Genomic DNA, 23,123 nt, shown 5'->3' with positions numbered 1-23,123 from the left:
TTGACTGGGCATTGGCCCCGGGTATATGGCTTGAAGAAAAAGATCACTGGACCCCACCTGCAGAGTTTCTGACTGGGGGTAGGCCCTGCAGATTTGCATTTCTGACAAGGTTTCCAGGCTGTGCTTTTGTTGCAATTGGACCTGAAACACACTATGAGACTATCTAATGATGTGTACTAGCTAAGATGCAATGCTAGGAAGAAGCCTGGAAATAGCAGGGACAGAGAGAATGGACCAGTACAGCAATGGTACTGGGCCTGGTTGTGCTATGTGTTATATTTAAACAAGACTTCCATCTCTGGGTCACATTTTGAGCATCCATGGTAGTGGGATGGGTGAAATATATACTAGGCTTACTATAAAGTCAATAAATGAGTGTCAATTATGCATCAAGGACCAGAATGCTTCCAATAACACCCCAACAGTGCTTGCTACAAATTTAGTTTAAACTATCTCTGGTGTGTTTCCTGTCTATGTGATGTCAACAAGACATGCATCACCATGCCTTTTGTGTGCTGTGTGTGTGTGTGTGTGTGTGTGTGTGTGTGTGTGTGTGTGTGTGTTGTGTGTGGCCATGGACATGAATATGGAGACTAGAATAGGATGTTGGTATTGTCTTCTACTGTCTTTGCCTTATTGCCCTGGAATAGTGTCTCTCAATGAGTCATAAACTCACAAATTTTGGTAGAATGGGTGACCACAGAACTATCTGAACTTTAAAATTCTCATGACCCTCCTGTCTTCACACTCCAACACTGAAGTTACAGGCATGTGCAGCCATGTCTGGCTTTATATGTAGGTTCTGGAGATTTAAACTCAGGTCCTGCCAGGTAGTAGTGGCATGTGCATTTAATCCCAGCACTTGAGAGGCAGATGATCTCTGTGGATTTGAGGCCAGCTTAGTCTACAAAGCAAGTTCCAGGATAGTCAGAGCTGTTACACAAAGAAACCCTGTCTCGAAAAACCAAAATAAAAAATAAATAAATAAATAAATAAATAAATAAATAAATAAATAAATAAATAAATTCAGGTCCTCATACTTGCAAAGCAGTATTCACTCAGCCCTCTTGACAGCCTGTTTTGTTTTGTTTGAAACAGTATCTCATGTGTTCCATGTTGGCCTCAAATTCATGTGTAGCTGAGGATGACATTTAACTTCTGACTTTCCTGTCTCTACTGTGATTACACAGACATGCATCACCATGCCTTTTGTGTGCTGCTGGGGATTGAATCCAGGGTCTTGTTCATAATAGACAAATACTCTACCAGCTCACATCCACAACTTCTTATTCTTTCTGGCCCATGTGATATTTTCCCCATGTTATAAAACAGCTAGAGGGTACTCACAAGACATGTTTCCTCCATGAGGCAAATAGACTTCTATCATTTATAAACTGCTCAATCTGTGGTATTCTACTATAGCAACAGAGTGTAGGCTTTCCAAGGGACATTGGCAATACCTTGGGACATTTTTGCTGGCCACAACTGGAAAGAAATAGGTACTACTGGTATCTATTAAACAGAGGCCAGGGATGCTGCTAAATACTCTGTGATGTACATAGGACAGTTCCAACATCAGAGAATAATCTGGTCCATATATAAGTACTGCCTTAGTGTATATTTCAATTCAGACATGGAGTGTACATTACCATGTTGATCAATTCTACTCTAACAGCTCCCCTTAGGAAGCAGCTGGTGGTTCAAAGGCCTTTGATCTTAGACACTGCTGGGAATTTGACTTTCCAATCATGTCACAAGTATTAATTATAACACCGTTTACTCTCATGTTTAAAAAAGAAGCATTGTTTCAAAAGAATAAAATGAAACCTGAGAAGCAGAGCCTTGCTGTTCTAACTCAGGGCAGAGGCCCAAGCACTGCTTCTCTCCTGAGCAATTGTTTTCTGCTCAGCTAAAATGCTTGGAGACTTTGGGAGAAAGGCTAGCCACCAGGGAAACAGGAAGCCTTTCCTCTCCAAGAGGACTGAACTTGAAAGGTCAGTTTTAAACAACTTAGGTAGCTGGGTCCCATCACAGGAAGGCCCCCACTCTGAATCTGGAGAGCAGATGTACTGTGGTGCTTCCTAAGAAGAGAGGGGACTTTGAGGAGACTGAGCATGAAGACATCAATGGGTAACTAGAAGATAGGCTCCATATGGAATGTGTCCACATCCCCAGGCCCAGAATGAATGAGCTTTGGGTAGAGAAAGTAAGCAAAAGCCCCACCATTTCATAAGTCCTTTAAAAGTCCCTATTTACTCAAGCTCTGCTCACTATATAGCCAATGAGTCTATGGCTGCTTCATGGAAATATCAAATACAATATCTGTCATAAACCTCTAGGGATCAATGATCTAATGATGATAATGAGGCTCCATATGTCACTACCATAGACAACAATTTCCAAGAGGCAAGCCAATGATGCTAGTGATCTCAGAGGTGGTGCACATGACTAGTTACTGAGTGAGATGTGACAGGGAAAACTTAGCCTGTGTCCCACTCCCACCTCCAATCATACTTTATTCAGACGCCTGATCCCACCTTATACAAATTCTGTAAGGGAGTTTTATTTTCCAAACGTACTTGTACATATAAAACAGTGGTTCCCAACCTTCCTAATGCTGCGACCCTTTAATAACAGTTCCTCATGTTGTGGTGACCCCCAACCATAAAATTACTCCATTGCTACTTCATAACTGTAATTTTGCTGCTGTTATGAAAGGTAATGTAAATATTTGAAATTCAGGATATCTGATATGCATCCCCTGTGAATGGGTCATTCGACACAGGTTGAGAAATACTGATCTAGAGGCTTCTGAATCTGTAAGGTTGAACTAATAGTTCAGAAAGATGCTAAAGAGCCCTGTTTTTTAAGCCATGTTTCTACCCCACAGAGACCACAAATCTGCACCAATTGTAATAAGAAAAAGGGAGACACCAGATGTGATAAGCTGAAGGCACCTCAGGGCAGTTTGTTATGAATATTTAGATAGTTTTCCTCTTGTTATGAAAATTGTGGCAATCTGTTCCCCAGCATGAGTTGCTGATGAATTTCAGCATCACGAAAGCCTTTTGTTTGGGGGTTGGGTGGGGAGAATGTTGCCTGCTTAAATAAATCTGGATCACTCAAAAAAATACCAACTCATATGAGTATTTTTGAGTCATCATAACTCTGGATCCTGATGTGAGCTTGTGGCTTAGTGTGCTGAGGAGACAGCTGGCAGGAAGCAGCAGTCCTCCTCTGTGCTGCTGGGCATCCTTTACCATTGGCTTCTATTTCAGGCCAGAAGGAAGAAGCAACAAAGCTGCCTGGTGTTTTACATAGGCTGCTCAGCACTCTTCTACCTGAACACAGATGCAGCATCAGCATCCAGAAACAGGGAACTGGCTCAAAAGTTGGAGGAATTCTAGTGGCCTAGGGTTCTACTAAAGAGCAATCACGAGAGAGCAATTACCCTAAAATTTTCTCTTGGCAAGGAAGGTCAGAAGGAGAATGTGTACCATAAAATTCATCTGTGAAAGTTCTAGTTCTCGGATCCATGGAAAATGCCCAACAGTAAACAGTAAATCTCTCAAGGCCTTGCTGACCTGGAGCACACTGACAGGCATATTAAAATTGATTTTCAACAATACCACATACTCTCACTGAACAATTCATGTATTCCTTTCGTCTCTCCCATCAGGCTGCTCAATGCTTTGGAGTGGGAAAACCTTCCACAATGAGTCCTAAAGCTTGCAGGACTGAATGAGAGGATGAAGGTGCTGGGGGAAACCTAAGGGCTTTTCTTTGTCTAGAGCAACACTCTCATATATAAAGCAGACCATGAGAATAATAACCAGAGAAATCAAAACAAGTAATTTGTCTGAGCTCTTCCTAAGACTGGTCCTCCTAAGACTCTAAGACAAAACACTTCATTTACTCTCTGTTAAATCCCTTCTTTATGAGTAATCAATTCCCTGACCATGAGGCTTCCAGAGATCCAGGTACATGGATGTGGCTCACTGGTATTTCTAGGACTGAACAAGGTATGGGCTAAGGCCAGCATTCTACCACATGCCTAAGGTAGCTGAGCATCTGCAACTGTGTACATCACCTAGCCCAAGGAGCCCATCTTAGGCCCTCTGAACTAAAGTTCCCAGAAAAAAAAAACACATATATGTTGAAGGCTCTACAGGGATGACTGTTTCAAATTTTGACTGTGAAGAGATGGAACAGTGTAGATCTTTGAGAGTCAAAATTACCTTGGGCTATCTTCATTCCTCTTAATAACTATGTACCACCTATCTTGGTACCAGGTAAATTTCAAAGGTAAAACCTTTGAAAGGTATACTTAGCAGATCACTAGCATCCACAAATCTAAAAGCTAAGAATGTCATAAGAGAACATCTAAAACCTAGCCTTCCTACCTGCTGTTTCCACTGAAGTGTTGTGTAAAAGACTTGACTTATGACTTCTGTTTGCTCTGAGGCTATAAAAGGGCTCATATAACTGTTTCTGTATTGGAACATGTCATGCAGAACAACCTGAATGCATGTTCCCAGGCCATGTTCACTCATATTTGGCTCAGCAGAAAGTATCTCTGTGAGAGCTGTGGTTTTCTGTCAAGAACTTCAACATTACTCTTTCTACCATCAAATATGATCACCAATGGGCATGTGGAAATGTGGCTGCTACTCTTAAGTGGGATACACAATACCTGCAAACCACATAGAACACTGTGAAAAAAAATCACAAAACGTCCAGCATCTTCTTAATAATTTTATAGAGATTACATATTGAAAAGATTGTATGTGTTGTGCCAGGTTCACGGAGGCCAGAGACTAACCTGAGGAGTCGACACTCTGATGCAAAAACAAAAGGTTTCTTTTTATTTCAAGCTGGCCAGCTAGGATCTCACTGTATGGCGAGCAAATGAGATCCCACCCAACCAAAAAGAGAAGCTTTTAAAGGGGCAGACAATAAGGCTGAAGGCCACAAATTACAGAGTTTCCTTGGTTACTTAAGGTCATACAAAGTACAGAGTTAGTCAGTAACTGTACATTTTAAGGGAGATACATTTGACTAAGATAAGACAGGGCATGGCCTTGGAGGGTTACAGAGTCACAGGGTCTGTCAGTTATCCCCCATCTTTATGACCAACAATTAGCAAAGGAATGTTAACAGGAGTGGTGGACAGTTACTTCTCCTTCTCTGAGAGCAGGGGATCAGGCACCAGTCATGGCACTCCTGATTTAAGGAGTTAAATTTTCCTTTATCATTAGATGTTCCCTTTCAGGGCCTAAGTTTTTAAACTTTTATTAATTTGAATTTCTGGTCCCTCATTATGTACATATACTGACTTAAATACATTAAAATTAGCTTCCAGTTTTTAATGTGGTCAACAGAAATTTTTAAATTGTATTCAGAATATGTGTGATAGTTCTATTGGATAGCATCGTTCTAAAATGAAACTAATCTCTTCCCATCTACTCACCTAATCCCTCTAAAAGATTTGAGTCTCTTGCCTAAAGATGCCACGGAAACATCTGGAAACATTCAAGAATAGATGTTGGAGTGTGGGGAGAGAGATGGCTCAGTGGTTAAGAGTGTGTACTGCTCGTCCAGAGGAATGGAGTTCAGGTCCCAGCATACCCACATCAGGTGGCTCATAAATGACTGTTACTCTAGTTCCCAGAACTCAAACTCCTCCAATCTCTGTAAGCACTTGCATTCGTGTGCATATATCCCCATACAGACATACATGCATACACATAATTAGAAATAAAAAATATTTTTAAAAAGATGTGTTGAGGCCAGCATAAATGAAAGGAGAGTGATGATGGCTGAATGATTAGATCTCTCTACTGGAAGATCCAGGAATCCCTGATATGCTTTAGTTAGTATTCTTCTGAGTCCTTGGGCCACCTAACTTGTGCAAATATGGAAAAGCTCTAGCTTTGCATGTTGCCACAATGTATGCGACAGGAAAGAAGCAAACTGCCCACATGAAAAACAGAAGAGTTCTGATTTTAACTAGTCCTTCCTGTCTACTCATGGAGATCTAAGGAAACACATTTGTGTGCTTTTTTAAATGGACAGATACAGAAAAGCTTTCAGAGGCATATAAGGATTTTTAGCAATTAAGGAAACTCACTCTTGGTCCTGCTGTCCATTTCTGTTTTTGATGGATCTGGAGTTGCCGTAGCTGGAGGTAACTTCTTCCCAATTGTCTGAGGAGGGAATAAGAAGATTTACACATCAGGATGATCCTCTTCATTAATCAAAGGAACAAAATAAAAATCACAATGAGAAAATCCCCAGACCTGGTTCTAAAAACCACAGGCATGAGTTGAGACTGCTCTGTGGATTGGCTGCTGCATATTAATGGATCTTATCCTCAATGACAAACAAAAGTGTAAAACAGGTAAAAAGGACTTTTTCCTTGAAGGCTCCTTGCGGTGCCTTGTATTTTCTTCCTCTCTTGGTACTTTTTACAGGTCTGTTATTTCAAATAGAAAAAAAGGTACAGTTTCCTTCATTTTATGACAAGCTGATCAAATTTATGGAGGTCCAGTGTGTGCCACAGTGCAGATGCTCTACAATAACCCCATAGTGGAAGAGTGAAAACAAGTGGGAAGAAAGGAAAGGAAGAAATACAGGGATGAGAGCTGGAAGAATGGCTGGAGGTGGAGAGTGGACAGGCAGGCAGAAGCTAGACTGTTCAGAACCAAAGGGCCTTACATTAACTCCTTCTTACCATCTAAGATTCCACTTACCTTGTGGGTGTGAGCAAAATTTTCTTGTCCTTTAGAAAGAATATACCTATCTCCTAAAATAAAAGCAAGGAGGGCCTTCAGCTCCATTCCTACCAGTTGGTTAGTTCTCCAAGACCTAAAAGGTTCGTACCTCAGATCCCATACGGCATTGATTAGTTTTGCTTAACAAAACTCATTGAGTCTGCTTTGACTCCCCTTCTCTTTCATTTGAAGCTAATTCTGTATTGTATCTCTGCTAAAGATGTTCCCAAAGCCACAGGCTACCCAGCAGTTCAGAACCCAAATCAAACATAGGAACAAACTAACCCAATGGTTACAGAGATGGGAGCTGTTCCCACACTTCTTTCTGCCATTGCACCCATGTAAACAAGGATGGTGTCCAATGAAAAGCTGTCCACTGACATGAGAGAAACAGTCGTCACAATCAAATAGCCATGTGAATTTTCATCCCCAACAATGAAGCCACTGGGAAAAAACAAACTTCTCTGTCCCTTAAGCATAGGGGGAGCAATATAAGCTGTGTCATTAAAAACTGGCATGGTTGAATTTTTCCTCAGATGAAACTCATTTGCCATTTTTTTTATTTGAAAACGTTCTTCAAGTTGCAAATGCTGAAGATAACATTAAATATGAATAAATCACAGAAAGAAGAAAAGATAAATCAAATCTTCAGACCTTCATGAATTTTTAAAAATGTTTGTAACAGAAAGCCTTTCATTTTACATGGTGACATTTTTCTTTAGTGCCACAGGCTTTCTATATTGGATAAAAAATGAAAACCCCAAATAATATGCCACTCTTCTACCACTAAGTACTCAAACTAATAATATTTTACAGTTCCAAGGAAACATCAAGGAAGATAAAAAAAAGTTTGATGTTCTGCTGCTAGAAGGTCAAATTTGGTGAAAAAACAGTTTGGGGGAATGTACTAAAAAGTCAGGAGGAAACCTGGAAGCTCTGGAAGCACTATTCACTATCACTCCTGTCCATACTGCTGGAAGCATGCCTGTCAGTCTCTTTGCCTCTCCCTTTGGGCAGTGGGGCTGGAATAAAGCTTTACTCCCATTAACACATTAGGGAGAGGCAAACAAAACCAAGGAAAACCTCAGTTACCATTAACAATGAAAAGAAGGAATCTGGAAATGCAACAATAGCAAGGGGCTGTTGCCCATCTTAGCTTTGTTCACTCTCCTAAAACAAATAAACAAACAATCACAAAACAGAGAATATGAAATGAATGTCTTGGGCTTTAAAGAAGAAATTCCTTCTTCTAGATAAAGTATTACAGATTCCAGAACCTTATGGGATTTCTCCTATGGGAACCAAAGAAAGTGCTGCCTTCATGCCTGACATCCTGATTTACCAGAATGTCCAAGTTACCAGACACCAAGAAGGAGTACCAGTTTAATGCACTTACAGAAGAAACAAATGTGCACCCTGCCTTTTCTCTTCAATTTTTCAGAAAATTCCAGTGCTCTGGCTTCCATGGATCCCAGAAATAGGGGTCACTGTGAAGTTTGTGTTATGCTCATCTTCTGGGGGATGATGAACCTTACATCCTTTGCCTTTGTGGGCCATAATCAGAAGTCTAGAGGGTAAGCCATGCTCTTCCCATTCAGTCAGGTCCTACAGGAATTCCAGAGGCAGAAAGCACTGTAGTGCTTCTCTCTCTGCTAGAAGCTACACTGGCTAGTTAACTGACAAAGACTGAAAAAAACCTGTCAGATGGGCACATTCCCAAGTCTTGTCTGCAGATCTTCTCAATCAGAAACCCTGGGGATGGTACCCAGCAGAATCTAAGGGGACACACCCTCTGTAGGACTCCGATGCATGCTTGAGTTTGAGAACCACTAACCCTGATGTAACAGGAATTCTGTTAGTGAATATTAAATGTCCTTTATTGGATTAAAAATTCTGGTTCCTTTTTCCATACCTGGATACATTATAAAACATCTTTTAATGCTTCTTCCCCACTTCTTTCCACAACATGCTCTTTCTCTTTTCTCCTGGTTTATGAACTTAACACTGCTACTTTAAATTGCACATGTGCATCTACATTATATATAACTGGAGCCCGGCTACAAGGCAGGCCCACATATACATGCACAAATAAAACAGGATCTCAAACTCCTGGAAGGCAGCAAAGGTTAGGCTTATTCTGGGTTGTGCCAGAGGACTCAGGACCTCCTCTAAAGACCTTTCACAGAATGGCAACTTCTCACCCTCCTGGGTATCATAAGGAAGATGGTTTTCCCAGAACAAGCACAGTGAAGGGGGGGGGGTGCACAGGGGTTGTGCTGGCATAAGGCATAGTTCAGCTAGCAGCCTCATTTCACAGACTCTCATGTTCTGCTCTCTAGTTTGGCCCTACATTTCCTTTTGCCTTCTGTCTAAGTGCCTAAACAGCTCCCAGCAAAAGTATCTATGCTGATCCAGTGTGCCTGTGCCCTGACCCAGAAGCCACTGCCTGGAATGGCAATAGTTATGTACACAGAGGAAAACAGAGAGCTGAATACTCTGCAAATAGGCCAACACTTTGGATATGCTTGAAGACTCAGTAATTATTACATTGGTATCACTTTTTGTCTCTCACCTACAGCACCTACAGGCTGAACTCCATGTAAGACCTAATTTAGGGGCTAGAGAGATGGGTCAGTGATTAAGAGCACCTAACTGCTCTTGCAGAAGATCCAGGTTTGGTTTCTAGCACCTACATCAGGTGGCGCACAAACACCTGTGACTTCAGTTCCAGGGGATTCAATGCCCTCTGAAGTCTGAGGGCATTTGCACAAATGTGGTGCATATAAATTCATGTAGGCATACCATATATGTATAAATAAAAATAATAAATACATCTTTAAAAACAAAACCAGGGCTGAAGAGATGGCTCAGCGGTTAAGAGCACATACTACTCTTGAAGAAGACGCAGATTCAATCCCAGAACCCTCTGAGCAGTTCACAACTGTCTGTCACTCCAGTTCCAAGGGATCTGACGCACTCTTCAAGCCTCCTTGGGCATTGCCTGCACATGGTGCACATCTATGCAGACAAAACCCCTATAATGTAAAAAAATATATAACAAAATATTTTAAAAATAAAATCTAATTTAAAAAACCAGAAAATCTATTCCTTTTACTATTTAATAATAATATTACTCCATCTCCCTCTAGTTCTTACTAAGTGCACTAAACAAAATTTGGTATGCATGCAGGGGTGGAAGCTGGGGAATTTCATACACATGTGTTTCTAACTCCACGAGATCCAGCAATACAGCATCAGAACAGATAAGCATCATATGATTTCAATTAGCAGAGTAAGTAACATTTTCCCTTTTACATGCCAAGATAAAGACAATCACTGGATTTGAGTTCAGGGAAATCCAGTTCCCAAATGATGAATGTATCTGTTTCTCGTTGTGACTGTGGAATCTGAGTACTGCATCCTGCTCAAATCACTGGTATAAAACCACTCCTCTGCTGTTATAATCCAGTTGCAAACTCCCTTGAGTGTAAATAGTTTCTAATTACAGGACAATGCTTAAATCACACCTCTGAAAGTCCCCTTTCCAAAGACCACTACACACAAGTCTTGCAATCCCAAGGCAGCAAGGATAACTGGGGTTGGGGTGAAGACTCTCTGCATCCTATCAGTTAGCAACTGTTCTAGAACTATGTGATGGTCTGAGAAACTACACGAAGCCATTACTCATGCACTCACACAAAGGCAAACACAAGGGTAAAGCCCAAGATCAAAGATGGCTCTTTTGTGTTATTCTTTATATAACACTAGAATCTGATAGTACCTTTTCTCTTTCTGCTCATTATAGATTCATTAGGGCCTATTTAATATGACACAAGAAAACAGACAAGAAGGCGAGAAGCTGTTGAGCACTGAAATGACAACTTTGTGGAGCTGGTTCTCCACAGTACTGTGTAAGGGGTACCCAAGAGTGCAGTGTAGTTACCCTTATCCTACTCATTTCCAAGAGATGGAGAGATACAGGGTACAGATCACAGTGATGAAAGGCAGTACAAAACCATAACTACATGTAACTGTATCTGCAGCTTTTCTTTTTTTGTCTTCTACAAAAACTCTTAACTTTATTTACACACAGTCCTTTCATGATCACCAAATGACTCATGGCATTATGAAAAGTCTTCTGGGCATTCTGTAGGGAGTGGCAGGAGCTGAGCATGTCAGAGCCAGAAAAGAACCAATACAAAGAGCTGTCTTTACAATGGAGTGCCTCGTGAGCTCCTACTGGAAGGCTCTCAGTTGTGTGGGTAACTGCCAATTTGCTTGCACTTGATGGACCCCACATCAACAGTATACCAATAAAAGATATGCCACAGTAAAACACATCTTGAAGTTCTAAAAGTAAAAGGTATGGCCTAGTACATGTAGTTCTAGTACAGGGTCAGGGTTTGCTTTGAAATATCTCCTGTGTTGCTATGTCAGTTCCAAATTTTCAGGGAGCACTCTCTGAAGTCTGTCTTTTAAAGTTAACTATGAGAAAAACGAAATGCTAAGAATAATCTTCTGCTGGGCATGGTGGCTCGTGCCTGTAAATCTCATCACTTGGGAAGGCTGAGGCAGGAAGATTATTGAATTCAAGGCCAGCTTGGGAAGCACAGCAAAACTCAGCTTCAAAGAAGCAAAATAAATGCTTAAAAAGTTCAAAGATAATTTTTCTGATTATAAAATTGAGCTTAATACTTAAGGGTTATTCAAATGACTTTCATTTACCGGAGTTGTTTTGAAAAATTAGAATCCAAATTCACTGAACCTCTTTGCCTAACCACAGTTAAGGCCTTGTCTGATTCACTGCTGCTTTAGAAGCACTTGCCAACTCTAAAACATTTGGCAGTTTAAGTACCTTTGTTTCAGAAACTGAGCAGGACCTTGATGCTCATTAGTAAGAGGTTGCTGGGTAAAGCAGGGAGCTTCATCCACTCCTCATTAAACCTGGCATAAGCCTCCTGTCATATCAAGTACAAAGAGAGAAGATGTCCTCCCTGACAAATCAGAGAACCCCACCACCTCAGTCGTGGTCATACATTAATATTCCCCAGCCTGGTCACTTGGAACAACACACTGCCTAAACTGTCCAATGTTTTCCTAGGCTCCACCATTCTTCTTTAAATGCATGTACATGTGCATGTGCGTGTGCTCGCGTGCACACACACACACACACACACACACACACACACACTTCATCCTGAAATAATCTTCTGAAGTGTGTTCCCCTACAATGTTTTACTAACCAATCAACTAAATACCAAAACACCTAATCCCTAACTTGGTACATTTGAAAAACAGTGAGTACTGCTTTAGTTCTATAGTTACTATTTCACTTTATCCTTAAGTTTGTCTCAGTCTATTCCAATCGTCCCTAAGCGTAGAACATCTTTTGACAGCTAGTGAGACACCACAAGAATGAGTAGTCTATCAAACAAGTAGGTGAACACCAACCCCTTCCTAAGTTATTTTAACTATCATCTCTGTGTCCTAGGATCATGATTTGGAAGTCACCTCCAAGGACCCTTGTCACACCTTCCAGTGGATCAAGCAGCAAAGTTCTTACTGCATATTCCTCCCTTCTTTGACTCTGATCTATAGCCTTTTCCTCTCTCAGGGATTACTTTAATCATTTTTTCAGACAAGGATCCTGCCCAGACTCAATATTTCTTATTGATCTGTCATAAGACAATTTTCCAGCACCCTTTACACCTCCAACACACCTCCATCAAAGCAACCAGTATACGTATTGCTACTTGGCTACTGCTCATGCAAATCCCCTGTGCTGGCCAGTATTATGTCAACTTGAAACATAAACTAGAGTTATCTGAGAGTAATGAACCTCAATTGAGAAGATGGCTCCATAAGATATGGCATAAGACATTTTTTTTTAAATTAGTGACCAATGGGGGAGGGCCCAGCCTATGGTGGATGGTGCCATCTCTGGGCTGGTGGTCCTGGAGTCTATAAGAAAGCAGGTTTAGCAATCCAGGAGGAGCAAACCAGTAAGCAACACACCTCCATGGTCTCTGCATCAGCTCCTGCCTCCAAGTTCCTGCCCTGTTTGAGTTCCTGTCCTCATCACCTTTGAGATGAGCAGTGATGTAGAAGTGTAAGCCAAATAAACCCTATCCTCCCCAACTTGCTTTTTGGACATGGTGCTTCATTGCAGCAATAGAAACCCTAACTAAGACATCCTCAAAGAAGAAATTTGAAGATTTACTTCTAACTATTACACCTTGTCATACCTCCTAACAGTTCATATCTTCTCTTAGGCTCTCAAGACTAATAGCAAACACTCTTTAAATACAGCATGGCCTCTTTACACAACTTAGACTCTTCCACCAGGGCTCCCAGAGTTCCTCTTTCAATATATTCATGAAAAATCTTTAGTATCTATCATTTTTACTACATACATATAAAATATATTTTATCTTTGTGTCTATATATGTATATGCACATATATAAACATATATATATGAGAGAGAGAGAGAGAGAGAGAGAGAGAGAGAGAGAGAGAGAGAGAGAATGAATTAGTTGTTTGTGTGAAGAATTTGAGTCAGGTTCTGCTATTAACCACTGACTCTATTTCCTGCCAGGATGTCAGGATGCTAGGATCTGATTTGGCACATTTGTTTGTGTTTTGAACACCTCTGAAAATATGCCTTAAAAAAGTAAAAAGGGCCACACAACAGTAACAGGAAGGGTGAAGACTGTAAAATCAAAATAATTTTTAGAGAGTTGGTTGAGGCTTCCACCCATGCTTAAGTGCTCAACGAGGTGTGGAATGTAATCCAGGCAATATTAAAATCATAGACATTGGATCTCCAAACACTTGACAATATATGAAAACACTGTTTGTATTTTGCCCTCACTGTTCCCGGGAGAGGAACCTGCATGCCAGCTTGTTAAAGAATCATCTTATTCACAGAAGATGAGCAAATCAAAGTGAATGTCCATTCCATGTACCACTTCTACAAAATACAATCTGCCATTATACTTTGAGTAACTATTTTTGCGGTTGTTGTTGTTGGTTTTTTTTTTTTTAATTCTTTTACTCTTTTGGAGGGCCCACCACTCAGCTTCCAAATAAATCACACAGAGCCTTACTATTATTTATGAATGTCTGACCTTAACTTGGCTTGTTTCTAGCCAGCTTTTCTTAACTTAAATTATCCCAATATCTTTTGACTCTGGGCTTTTATCTTTCTCTTCTGTAATCTTACTTTCACTCTTACTCTGTGGATGGCTATGTAGCTGGGTAGCTGGCCTCTGAAGTCCTCCTCTCCTCCTTTTCTCATTCCTTGATGCCCCTCTTATGTTCTTCTCCTTCTATTTATTCTATCTGCCTGGCAGCCCCCTCCTATTCTTTCTCATACATAGCTATTGGCCATTCAGCTCTTTATTAGACCAATCATGTTTTAGACAGGCAAAGTAACACAGCGTCACAGAGCAATGTAAAAAGAATGTATCATATCTTTGCATCATTAAACAAATATTCCACAGCATAAACAAATGTAACATATCTTAAAAACAATATTCTACAACATGTTATAACAAATAAAGAAAAATTATAAACATACTTGTACCAGAGGAATGGCTTCTTATCTTTTGGTTAACAATACCTTCACTTTACATGTATTTGGAGAATTAAGGAAGAGACTGGCTAGGTAAGGGAAAGAAAAGGATGGTATGGCAGCTGTGAATATGTGTTTGGCTTGTTATGCTTAAACATCAAACATGGACCAAGGCCCAGTGTTCCCATGAAGCAGTTATATGAAATCGATTTACACAAAGAGTCATTATAGTTCTGTGCATTTCTTTATATAATCACAACACAGTCCAGCCTTCACCAACCTAGGGATGGCATCTCTTCCCTCAGTATACATGAGCACATCTCAACTGTAAGATTCAACTAAAGTCCAGCAAATAATGCATCAGCTTTATCCAACATTTTCTACAGACATGAATCCCACACTTAAGATATTTCTATATGTAAGACATACTTGAAGGCAAAACTACCTTTTCATTCAGTTTTATTTTCATCATTTTCATTTTATTCAAAGATAAAAGGACAAAACCACAAATTCAAAAAAATGCAGAATTTTTATGTGGGGCAGAGGAGATAATCATGAATAAGTGTAAGGAAAATCAAAGAAACACAGCAATGTGAAAATGAGAACATTATAAAAAACATATACTTTCATTTCCCTCAACAGGAACAATTCACACAAAAGACAGGCTGGAAAGCATACCACTGTTATAGAGCTAATCATTTTGGGACTAACAGAGGACCCTACACTTTGTATGGTCTCTTTGTGATATTTCTATGAGTGTATGTTGTGACTTTAGTAGGCAATATCAGCATCATCATGCTGATAAGAATTTCTTCCCAGCTGTACACACCCATGTACTGGCTTTTGTAGACATTATATATTCAACCCCAGTCTCAGTTATAATGCTCATGGAACTCCTTGGAAATGGGCTGGCCCTACCTGTGGCTACCTGTGCAGCCCAGATCTGTATAAGTGCCATTTGGGTCAGCTGAGTGCTTCCTGATAGCTGCCATGGTTTATGATTGCTTTGTAGCAATCTGTTCATCATTCCTCTACTCCATGCTCTTGTCCCCTAGAGTCTGATTTCTACTGTTGGGAGCTTTCTATGTTGATGGCTGCATGAATGGTTGGACATTTACTTGCTGTTTGTCAAATTTGTCATTCTGTAAACCAAATCAGGTAGGTAATTTTTTCTGGATTTCTCCCCTTTGCTGAAACTGTCTTGCTCAGATGTCTCTGTTATTGGAATCATCCCCTCTATCTCCATTATTGTGATGACAGTGTCTGTCATAGGTATCACCTACATCTTCATTCTTATCACCATCCTGAAGATGCACTCCACTGAGGGCCGCCACAAGGCCTTCTCCACCTCCATCTCCCACCTCACTGCAGTCATCACTCTCTACTATGGGACCATCACCTTCATTTACATGATCCCCAAGTCTAATGACTCTACTGAACAGAACAAGGTGCTGTCTGTTTTCCACACAGTGGTGATCCATATGCTGAACCCCCTCATCTATAGTCTGAGGAACAGAGATGTAAAGGATGTTCTGAGGAAGGCAACTGTCAAAGTGTATTCATAGACCTTCTTCTTTGAATTCAAGAAAATTGTAAAGATTTCCTTTAGCCATGTCACACTTAATATCTATTACATGATGCTCAACTGATTGCTTGATATTAAATTCTGTTTCTTTGCACTAATTCTTACCTTTACACACTCTTCTTTTAAACACTAAAATGAATACTTGCCTCAATGGTGCTTTCTGTGCTGGGTACTGTGTGTATAAACATGAGAGAGACTGAGTCCTGGATCATCAGTGAGTTCTTGATTAACAGCAGGTTCAGACTCATTAGATAAGCATCATAGTTCAAAGGATAAACAGTACAATAAATGCACATACAGAAAAGGAAAAGCTAGTTGTTAGCCAATCTACATGAGGAAATAAATCTCAAAAGACAGCAGCAATGAGGTTTATGCTAAATTCAGAAAGGTGGGTAGGAGTTGGCCTAAGACTGTAGTAGAAAGGATGTTTTAGTTGAAGAAAAGCAAGTAAGTAAGGCAAGAATGAATGGAGGAGCTGGGTATAGTGGGTATACTCAAGAGACTGAGGCAGAGGAATCACTTGAGTCATGAGCACAGATGTTCACGGTGTGATGTGGGTGGAGGCAGAGAAAGTAGCTTAGGCCCACAAGCAAGCAAGGTACGTTAAAGTCAGTGTTACAGTACTTTGTGACTTATCCCCCAAGACATCTGGTCACCAGGAAAAGTAAAGAGAGGTGTGATGATCCAATTTGGGATACGGCGGATGAGAAATGAAGAAGAAACAAAAGGCTAAACTAAAATGGCAGTGGGGAAGCTGCCTTCATCCTCCAGTTAAAGCAGTGAAACTGTGCCTTCCTATTCACAGCTCACAGCTACTATAGGCACAAATCAGGGACAGTAACCTGGTTTGAATATGACAGGAACACTTCTGATTTTGCTTTGCTATTGAGTCTACATGCATACATACCATATACTTAGTGGGTGCCAACCATGTGCAAAGAGACAACAGTAATCTCACTAAGGAGTTAGTCACAGAGACAGGGTCCCTGAGCTCAGGACCTAATGGAAAGGGTCAAAGAAGAGAAGTTTCTCTGTGCTCTGCTGCTAGTGCAGAAAATTAGAGGCAAAATAATAGGTTTGTAATAGCTTTGCACATGTAGCTTCCTGTGAAAACACCAGTCAGTCTCCCATATGAAAACTAAAACTACACACACACACACACACACACACACACACACACACACACACACACACACACACACACACACGAAGCTCTTGGCTCATATAAAAACCACATCTTTTTCACCTGACAAATTTAAAGTAAATTGTTTAATCAAATTTGTTTCCTAAAAATTATTTTCCCATAATGAATTTCCAGAGAAAGCTTTCCCTCCTTCAGAGCAGGGAAGGAAAACGAAGCAGCTTCAGTCCAAAGCAGGTTACTCCTGGAGCCATGATTTGTTACATTGTTTTCAAGTAGAACCGCAATCTTGAAAACCATAGAGCACATAAAAAGGCAAGTGTGACACCATAACATGAATGATCCTGGTGGACATTATACTGTGTGAATGAAGCTAGTCATAAAAAAGAAATGGGGGGGGCACAGAAACTCCTCTGCACCTGTGGATTCTGCATCCATAGACCCAGTTACTCCAAAGTTAAAAATACTTGGGAAAGATAACTGTCTCCATGTTGTTTCATCAGACATTTTTTCTTGTCATCAGTACTAAACAATACAGTATCACAGCTATTCATATTTTATATAAGAGATGAACATCATATATTTTTATATCCATTAGGAGGAGTTCCTATAAACGACTCACATAAATATCAAAGGATGACTATTTTGTAGAATTTCATTTATTCTGTAGTGCTGGAAATCGAACCCAAAGCTTCACGCTTTCTAGGCTTTAACATCAAACTACAACCCTGGCTATATATCCATTTATATGAGTTATTGATACTACTATGTTCTGCCTCAGTCTTAAGTGAAATTCACCTATAAAAGATAACCTGTGGATTTCATGAAGCCATGTGGTTCTGGCCTTAATACTGTAAGATTCATTCTTTACTTTCACCACTAGCTCCACAAACTTCTAAAGACTAACACTCCTTCTAAATAATCATATGGGCTCCCATGACTTATAGGACAGAGAAAATAATCCAAAGCTGTTTACAGACTGAGGAGGTGGCTCAATCCACAGAACATTTGTTGGGTAAGCACGAGGCCCTGAGTTTGAACCTCAGAGACCACATAGAAAGCCAGGTATGGTTGTGCACACTTGCAATCTCAGCATTGAGGAGGCAGAAGATAAAGGATCCTCTAAAGCTCACTGGCCAGCCAGTCTGGCCTATTGGTAAGGTCTGGATCCCACCCAAATACTGTATAAAAAAGCAAGGTGAACATCAATCCTAAAAAACAATACAGGAACTAGACCCCTAGCCTCCAGATACACGCACACAAACATGTACATAGACAAGGCTTTATGGTGTCATTTTTAGGTACTATTTTTTATTTTTATTTTATTTTATTTTATTAGTTCAAATTAGGAACAAGCTTGCTTCACATGTCAATCCCTTCTCCCTCTCCCTCCCCTCCCCCCAACATCCCACCTGCCCCTAGCCATCCCCCCTCCACTTCCCAGGCAGGTAAGGCCCTCAAAAGGGGCTCCCCAAAGTCTACCACATCATCCTGGGCCAGGCCTAGGCCCTTCCCATGTGTCCAGGTCAAGAGAGCATCCCTTCACATGGGATGGGCTCTCAAAATCCATTCTTTTTTTTAAGACCTTACATATTTAAATCAGTGAGTTACCCCTGTGCAAATGGAAAAAAATTAAGTTCAACATTTCTAGACCAATATGGCTGTTAATTTTTGTACAATGCCAACTCAACATGGTAAACTGGGATTTAGGTACTATTTTTATTATTATTATTTTATTTACTTATTATCTAGGTATTATTTTATTATGAGTTCAGGTTCATGGATTGAAAATACGAGTTTCTTGGAGGTCAGGTATACATCTGATATGTCTTCTGTGCACATAACAATAGACTCAGAAAGGCAACTCCAATATATTTCAAGAATAGAAATCCCAGTGAGCCATGCTGGCAACATGCCTGTATCTCTAGCATTTGGGAGGTTGATGGAGGAGGACCATGAGTTGGAGACTAGCCTGAGCTATATAGGGAGTTAAAAGAAAAGGTAGGGTGGAGAAAAGGATTGTTAGTTAAGAGTGTGCATTGCTCTTGCAGAGGACTTGAGTTTAATTCCTAGCGCTCATGTCTGGTTACTCACAAGCACTACAGCTCCAAGGCTATCCAATGCCTCTGCCTTCCATGGGCACCATAATTCACATGCATATGCATGCACATGTATGTGTGCATGCGCGCGCGCACGCACGCGCGCGCGCGCGCACACACACACACACCACACCACACACACACAGTTAAACATAAAAAAGTCCTTTTTTAAGGGACTTTTTGGGGACTTTTTTAAGGGACTGGAGATGGTTCAGTAGTAAACAACACTGGCTGCTCTTCCAAAGGACCCAGGTTTGATTCCCAGCACCCACATGGTAGCTTACAACATCTGTAACTCTAGTTCCAGAGGATTCCATGTCCTCTGGTCTCTGCAGGCAACCAGGTACACACATGGTGCATATGCATAAATGTAGGAAAATACCTACACACATAATTAAATACAAATAAAAATAAAAGAAACATCAAAACAGTAGTCAAGAAAAGAATGGAGAGTCTCCAAAGAGAGGTCAAATTAACCTAAAATCAGGGCATTCCTGTCACATGTGAGCAGGACATATTCAACAATGGGGCAAATCTAACTCATAATCTGTGCTTCCCATGAAAATGTCTTAGGTAACAAGACAGATGTGCCCTCTTTTATAAGAGGAGATCTTACTGTCCTTGACCTTGGGTTTCTGACTTTTTCTATGTCTGTTTCATTAACTAGGAGGAGAAGACATGATGGGGGAGGGCTGACCCTGGTACCTGTAAACCCTTCCAAATACCTTACGAATTGAACAAGCTAAATACTTCTGGCAAACAGTGATTCACCATCCATCAGAACATAAATAGTCTTATGGGGGTTCTAGGGACATGACAGTGAAACAAATCAATCCCTTCTTTTGGCATCTTGTAATACATCTGTACTGAGTAGAAATGGTCTCTAAAAGCAGCTTTACTGGCTATGTGATCTTGGGCAAATTATTTTACTTTTCCTTATGTCAGTTTCCTCTTCTGAAATGAAGATAATGATTTAAAAAGAAGTCATGGATTTCCTAGAAGGATACAATGACAGGTATGTAAAGTGTTTGTTGTTGGGTTTTACTGAATTAAAAACTCAGTCTGGCTCTAGTATCTGTTCAATATTTAAACGGCTTGTCTCTCACAAGTTCAAAGGCTTAAGTTCAGATCCTAGGAACCCACATTAAATGCCTGGTGAGTTGGAAGCCTGTCTGTAATACCAGTCTCAGAAGAGTATAAACAGGGATCCTAAGAACAAGCCCTCCTATCAAGACTAGCCAGTGAGCTCTTGGTTTGACTGAGAGACCATGTGTCAATGAAGAAGGTGAAATAGGGATCAATAGAGGATGATTACCAATATCCACTTCCAGCTTTCACATGCATGCTCCTACATATGCACAAGTATTTTCTTACACAAAAAGGAATGCATATATACATATATATGGACACCACACACACATGCAAAAAAGGAAAAATCAATATTATATTATCTTTATGTGAATTCTAGTTTTTAAAGAATCCTCTATTACAATAGGTTTTTTTTTTCTCCAGTAGTAGGCTAGCTGCCCATTCCTTTGCTTGGGGACAGGATAACAGCTTTTACAAGACAGTCACAGAGCAGAGACATGCCTGGAGGAAATTGATAAATCTAGAAACTGGGAAGGGATGAAAAATAGCAGTCAGTGCCACAGAGCTGCTGCTGCCTGGGAGGTGAAGATTAGTGTGGGAGAGGGTAACTGAGGTAGGCCAAAGCCCACAATGCACAGACACGTCCCATCAATAAAGATGGCACCTACAGTGAGTGGTCAGAACAACATACCAGAGGACCCTCAAGTGTGCACCCATGCCAGCTGCTTCTGGCTGCACCCAAACTGTTCTCCACTGTTGACGATGGAAAAACAACAAGGCGTGTGTCTGGGGAAAACGGCCTGTTGTCCGAGAACAGAAAGCCTTTTATTGAGAATTTTGATACTCAGGAGCAAACACACCACCATAGAAAAACTACCCAAGCCATCTTTTGCTAAACTTGGCATCCATTCAGTAATGGATGAAGAAATTCTAAATTACTGGGCCAAACAGATACTCCTTCCAAGGTAATGGGCCAAATGAGACCACACACTCACATGGCACAGAGTTTTAGAGACACTTGGAAATTACTAACAGATATTTGACAGGAAAAGTTGAATACACAATCCTCTACCTGGAAGTGGCCAAACCTCTCACCAAAAGCAGCACTGAAAGGCTTAGTCAAGATTAGCAAGGGGGCTGCTGAGATGACTCAGTGGTAAAACTGTCTGCCACCAGGCCTGATGACTGAGTTCTGCTTCCCAGACCCACATAACAGAAGAAGAGAACTGACTCCAGCAAGTTGTCTGCACGACGTGTGGGCACATACACACAAACACACAGGAAGGGTGGGGAGAGAGGACTAAATGCAAATGAAAATAAATAAATGAAAGTAACTTTTTAAAAAATGGCTTGGGAGCTGAGGAAATAGCTTATTGGTATGGCCTCTGTTTAGTACGTGCAAGGTCCTGGGTTTAATCTCAGGTTTAATCCCCAGGACCACCACCACAAAAATGAGAAAAGATTGAGCCCCCCCACCACCACACACACACAGCAGTTAAAGGGATATTCACAGAAGTCAGTAATGATATGGGAAATTTTATATAATGCTAAACAAAAAAGGAAAAATTCTGTGTGTGGAAACAATTCCATGTGTGGTATGATCTCAACCCGTTAAAAATGTATGGCCAAACAACTGAAAGCTAATATTTAAAAACAGTAACAGCCATCACCCCAGGGAAGTTAAATTTTCAGTGCTTTTTGCTTTCATCTTATTTTCTAGTATTTCAAACATTATTTTATAATCAGAAAAAATGTAGTTCTACGAGATGTAGCAAAGTGTGTTAACATAGTTAAAAATTGCATTCTACCTCCTCATGTTACTGATCTCTCTCCTGAAGGTCTGATTTGATTTGCAACAGCTCCTAGCTAGTAGTCACATGAGGCTTTCCAAGTCATTAGGAAGGATGTTAAGAACATCAGATGTAAAATGAATCATGATGGTAATTTGTAAGACACCACCCATATAGAACATACTCTGTCATTTGTCATCCCCCTTCACTTACAGCTATTCATCGATTCGTATCTTCAGTGACTAAGTACATAATGTAGAGTCATTTCTAATTAATGCTGTTCCAAATATTTTATCACATGTTTTCAAAGCCAAGAACGTATTTCCCATTCTACTAATTAAACACCTGAAGTCCTTATTTGTACTTCTGCAAAGGACTACAACTATAACCAAAGACCACTCTTACAGGGGCTAAAAAGATGGCTCAGTGGTTAGGAATATTTGCACAGGGCCTGGGTTCAATTCCCAGCACCCACATGGGAGCTCACAATCATCTATAACTCTACTTCCATGGGATTTGGAGCCCCCTCTCTGATCTCCACTGGCACCAGGCTCACATGAGGTACACATTCATATATAAGGCAAAACATTAATACACATTAAAAATAAAATTTAAAATATATTCATAAAGGACAATGCTTACCGATTATTCATTTCTGGTCTTTAAAAAAGTATCCCTTCAAGTAATGACAAGTGTGAACAAATACAGGACTACCTACTACTGTTAGAAGTAGTTACTTACTGAGAAATATCCTAATTTTGTAATTTCACAGATTTCATAGTCATTTTCATTTCTTCAAGAAACATTTCCAATTAATGCGATCTTAATTTGCTTACCTTTAAAATAAAATGGGATTCTAGCTAGGGGTGAGGACAGATTAGATAGATACTTTTTTAAAGAAGTGTGTGTGCAATGGAGTACTACTCAGCGGGAAAAAACAATAGAATCTTGAAATTTGCAGGAAAATAGATGGATCTAGAAGAAACCATTCTGAGTGAGGTAACCCAATCGAAAAAAGACAAACATGGTATGTACTCACTCATATGGGGATTTTAGACATAGAGTAAGGATT

At 40.3% G+C, this 23,123-nt stretch overlaps 1 protein-coding gene across 1 annotated transcript in view; it reads right to left on the bottom strand.

Annotated features, from left to right (window-relative positions):
- Sh3kbp1 (SH3 domain containing kinase binding protein 1) overlaps positions 1 to 23,123 on the bottom strand; it is a 339,181-nt gene that overhangs the window by 96,453 nt on the left and 219,605 nt on the right. Inside the window, exons 7-8 of the mRNA XM_027432702.2 lie at positions 6,131 to 6,206; positions 4,290 to 4,360 (exon numbers count right to left, since the gene is read on the bottom strand). Of these exons, the coding sequence (XP_027288503.1) occupies positions 4,290 to 4,360; positions 6,131 to 6,206 (147 nt within the window). The remainder of the gene's footprint in view (positions 1 to 4,289; positions 4,361 to 6,130; positions 6,207 to 23,123) is intronic.

The sequence above is a fragment of the Cricetulus griseus genome, chromosome X, assembly GCF_003668045.3.
Source record: "Cricetulus griseus strain 17A/GY chromosome X, alternate assembly CriGri-PICRH-1.0, whole genome shotgun sequence".
NCBI classification, from domain to species: domain Eukaryota; kingdom Metazoa; phylum Chordata; class Mammalia; order Rodentia; family Cricetidae; genus Cricetulus; species Cricetulus griseus.
The sequence above is the reverse complement of the archived record's forward strand: the minus strand, read 5'-3'. Positions and strand labels throughout refer to the sequence as shown.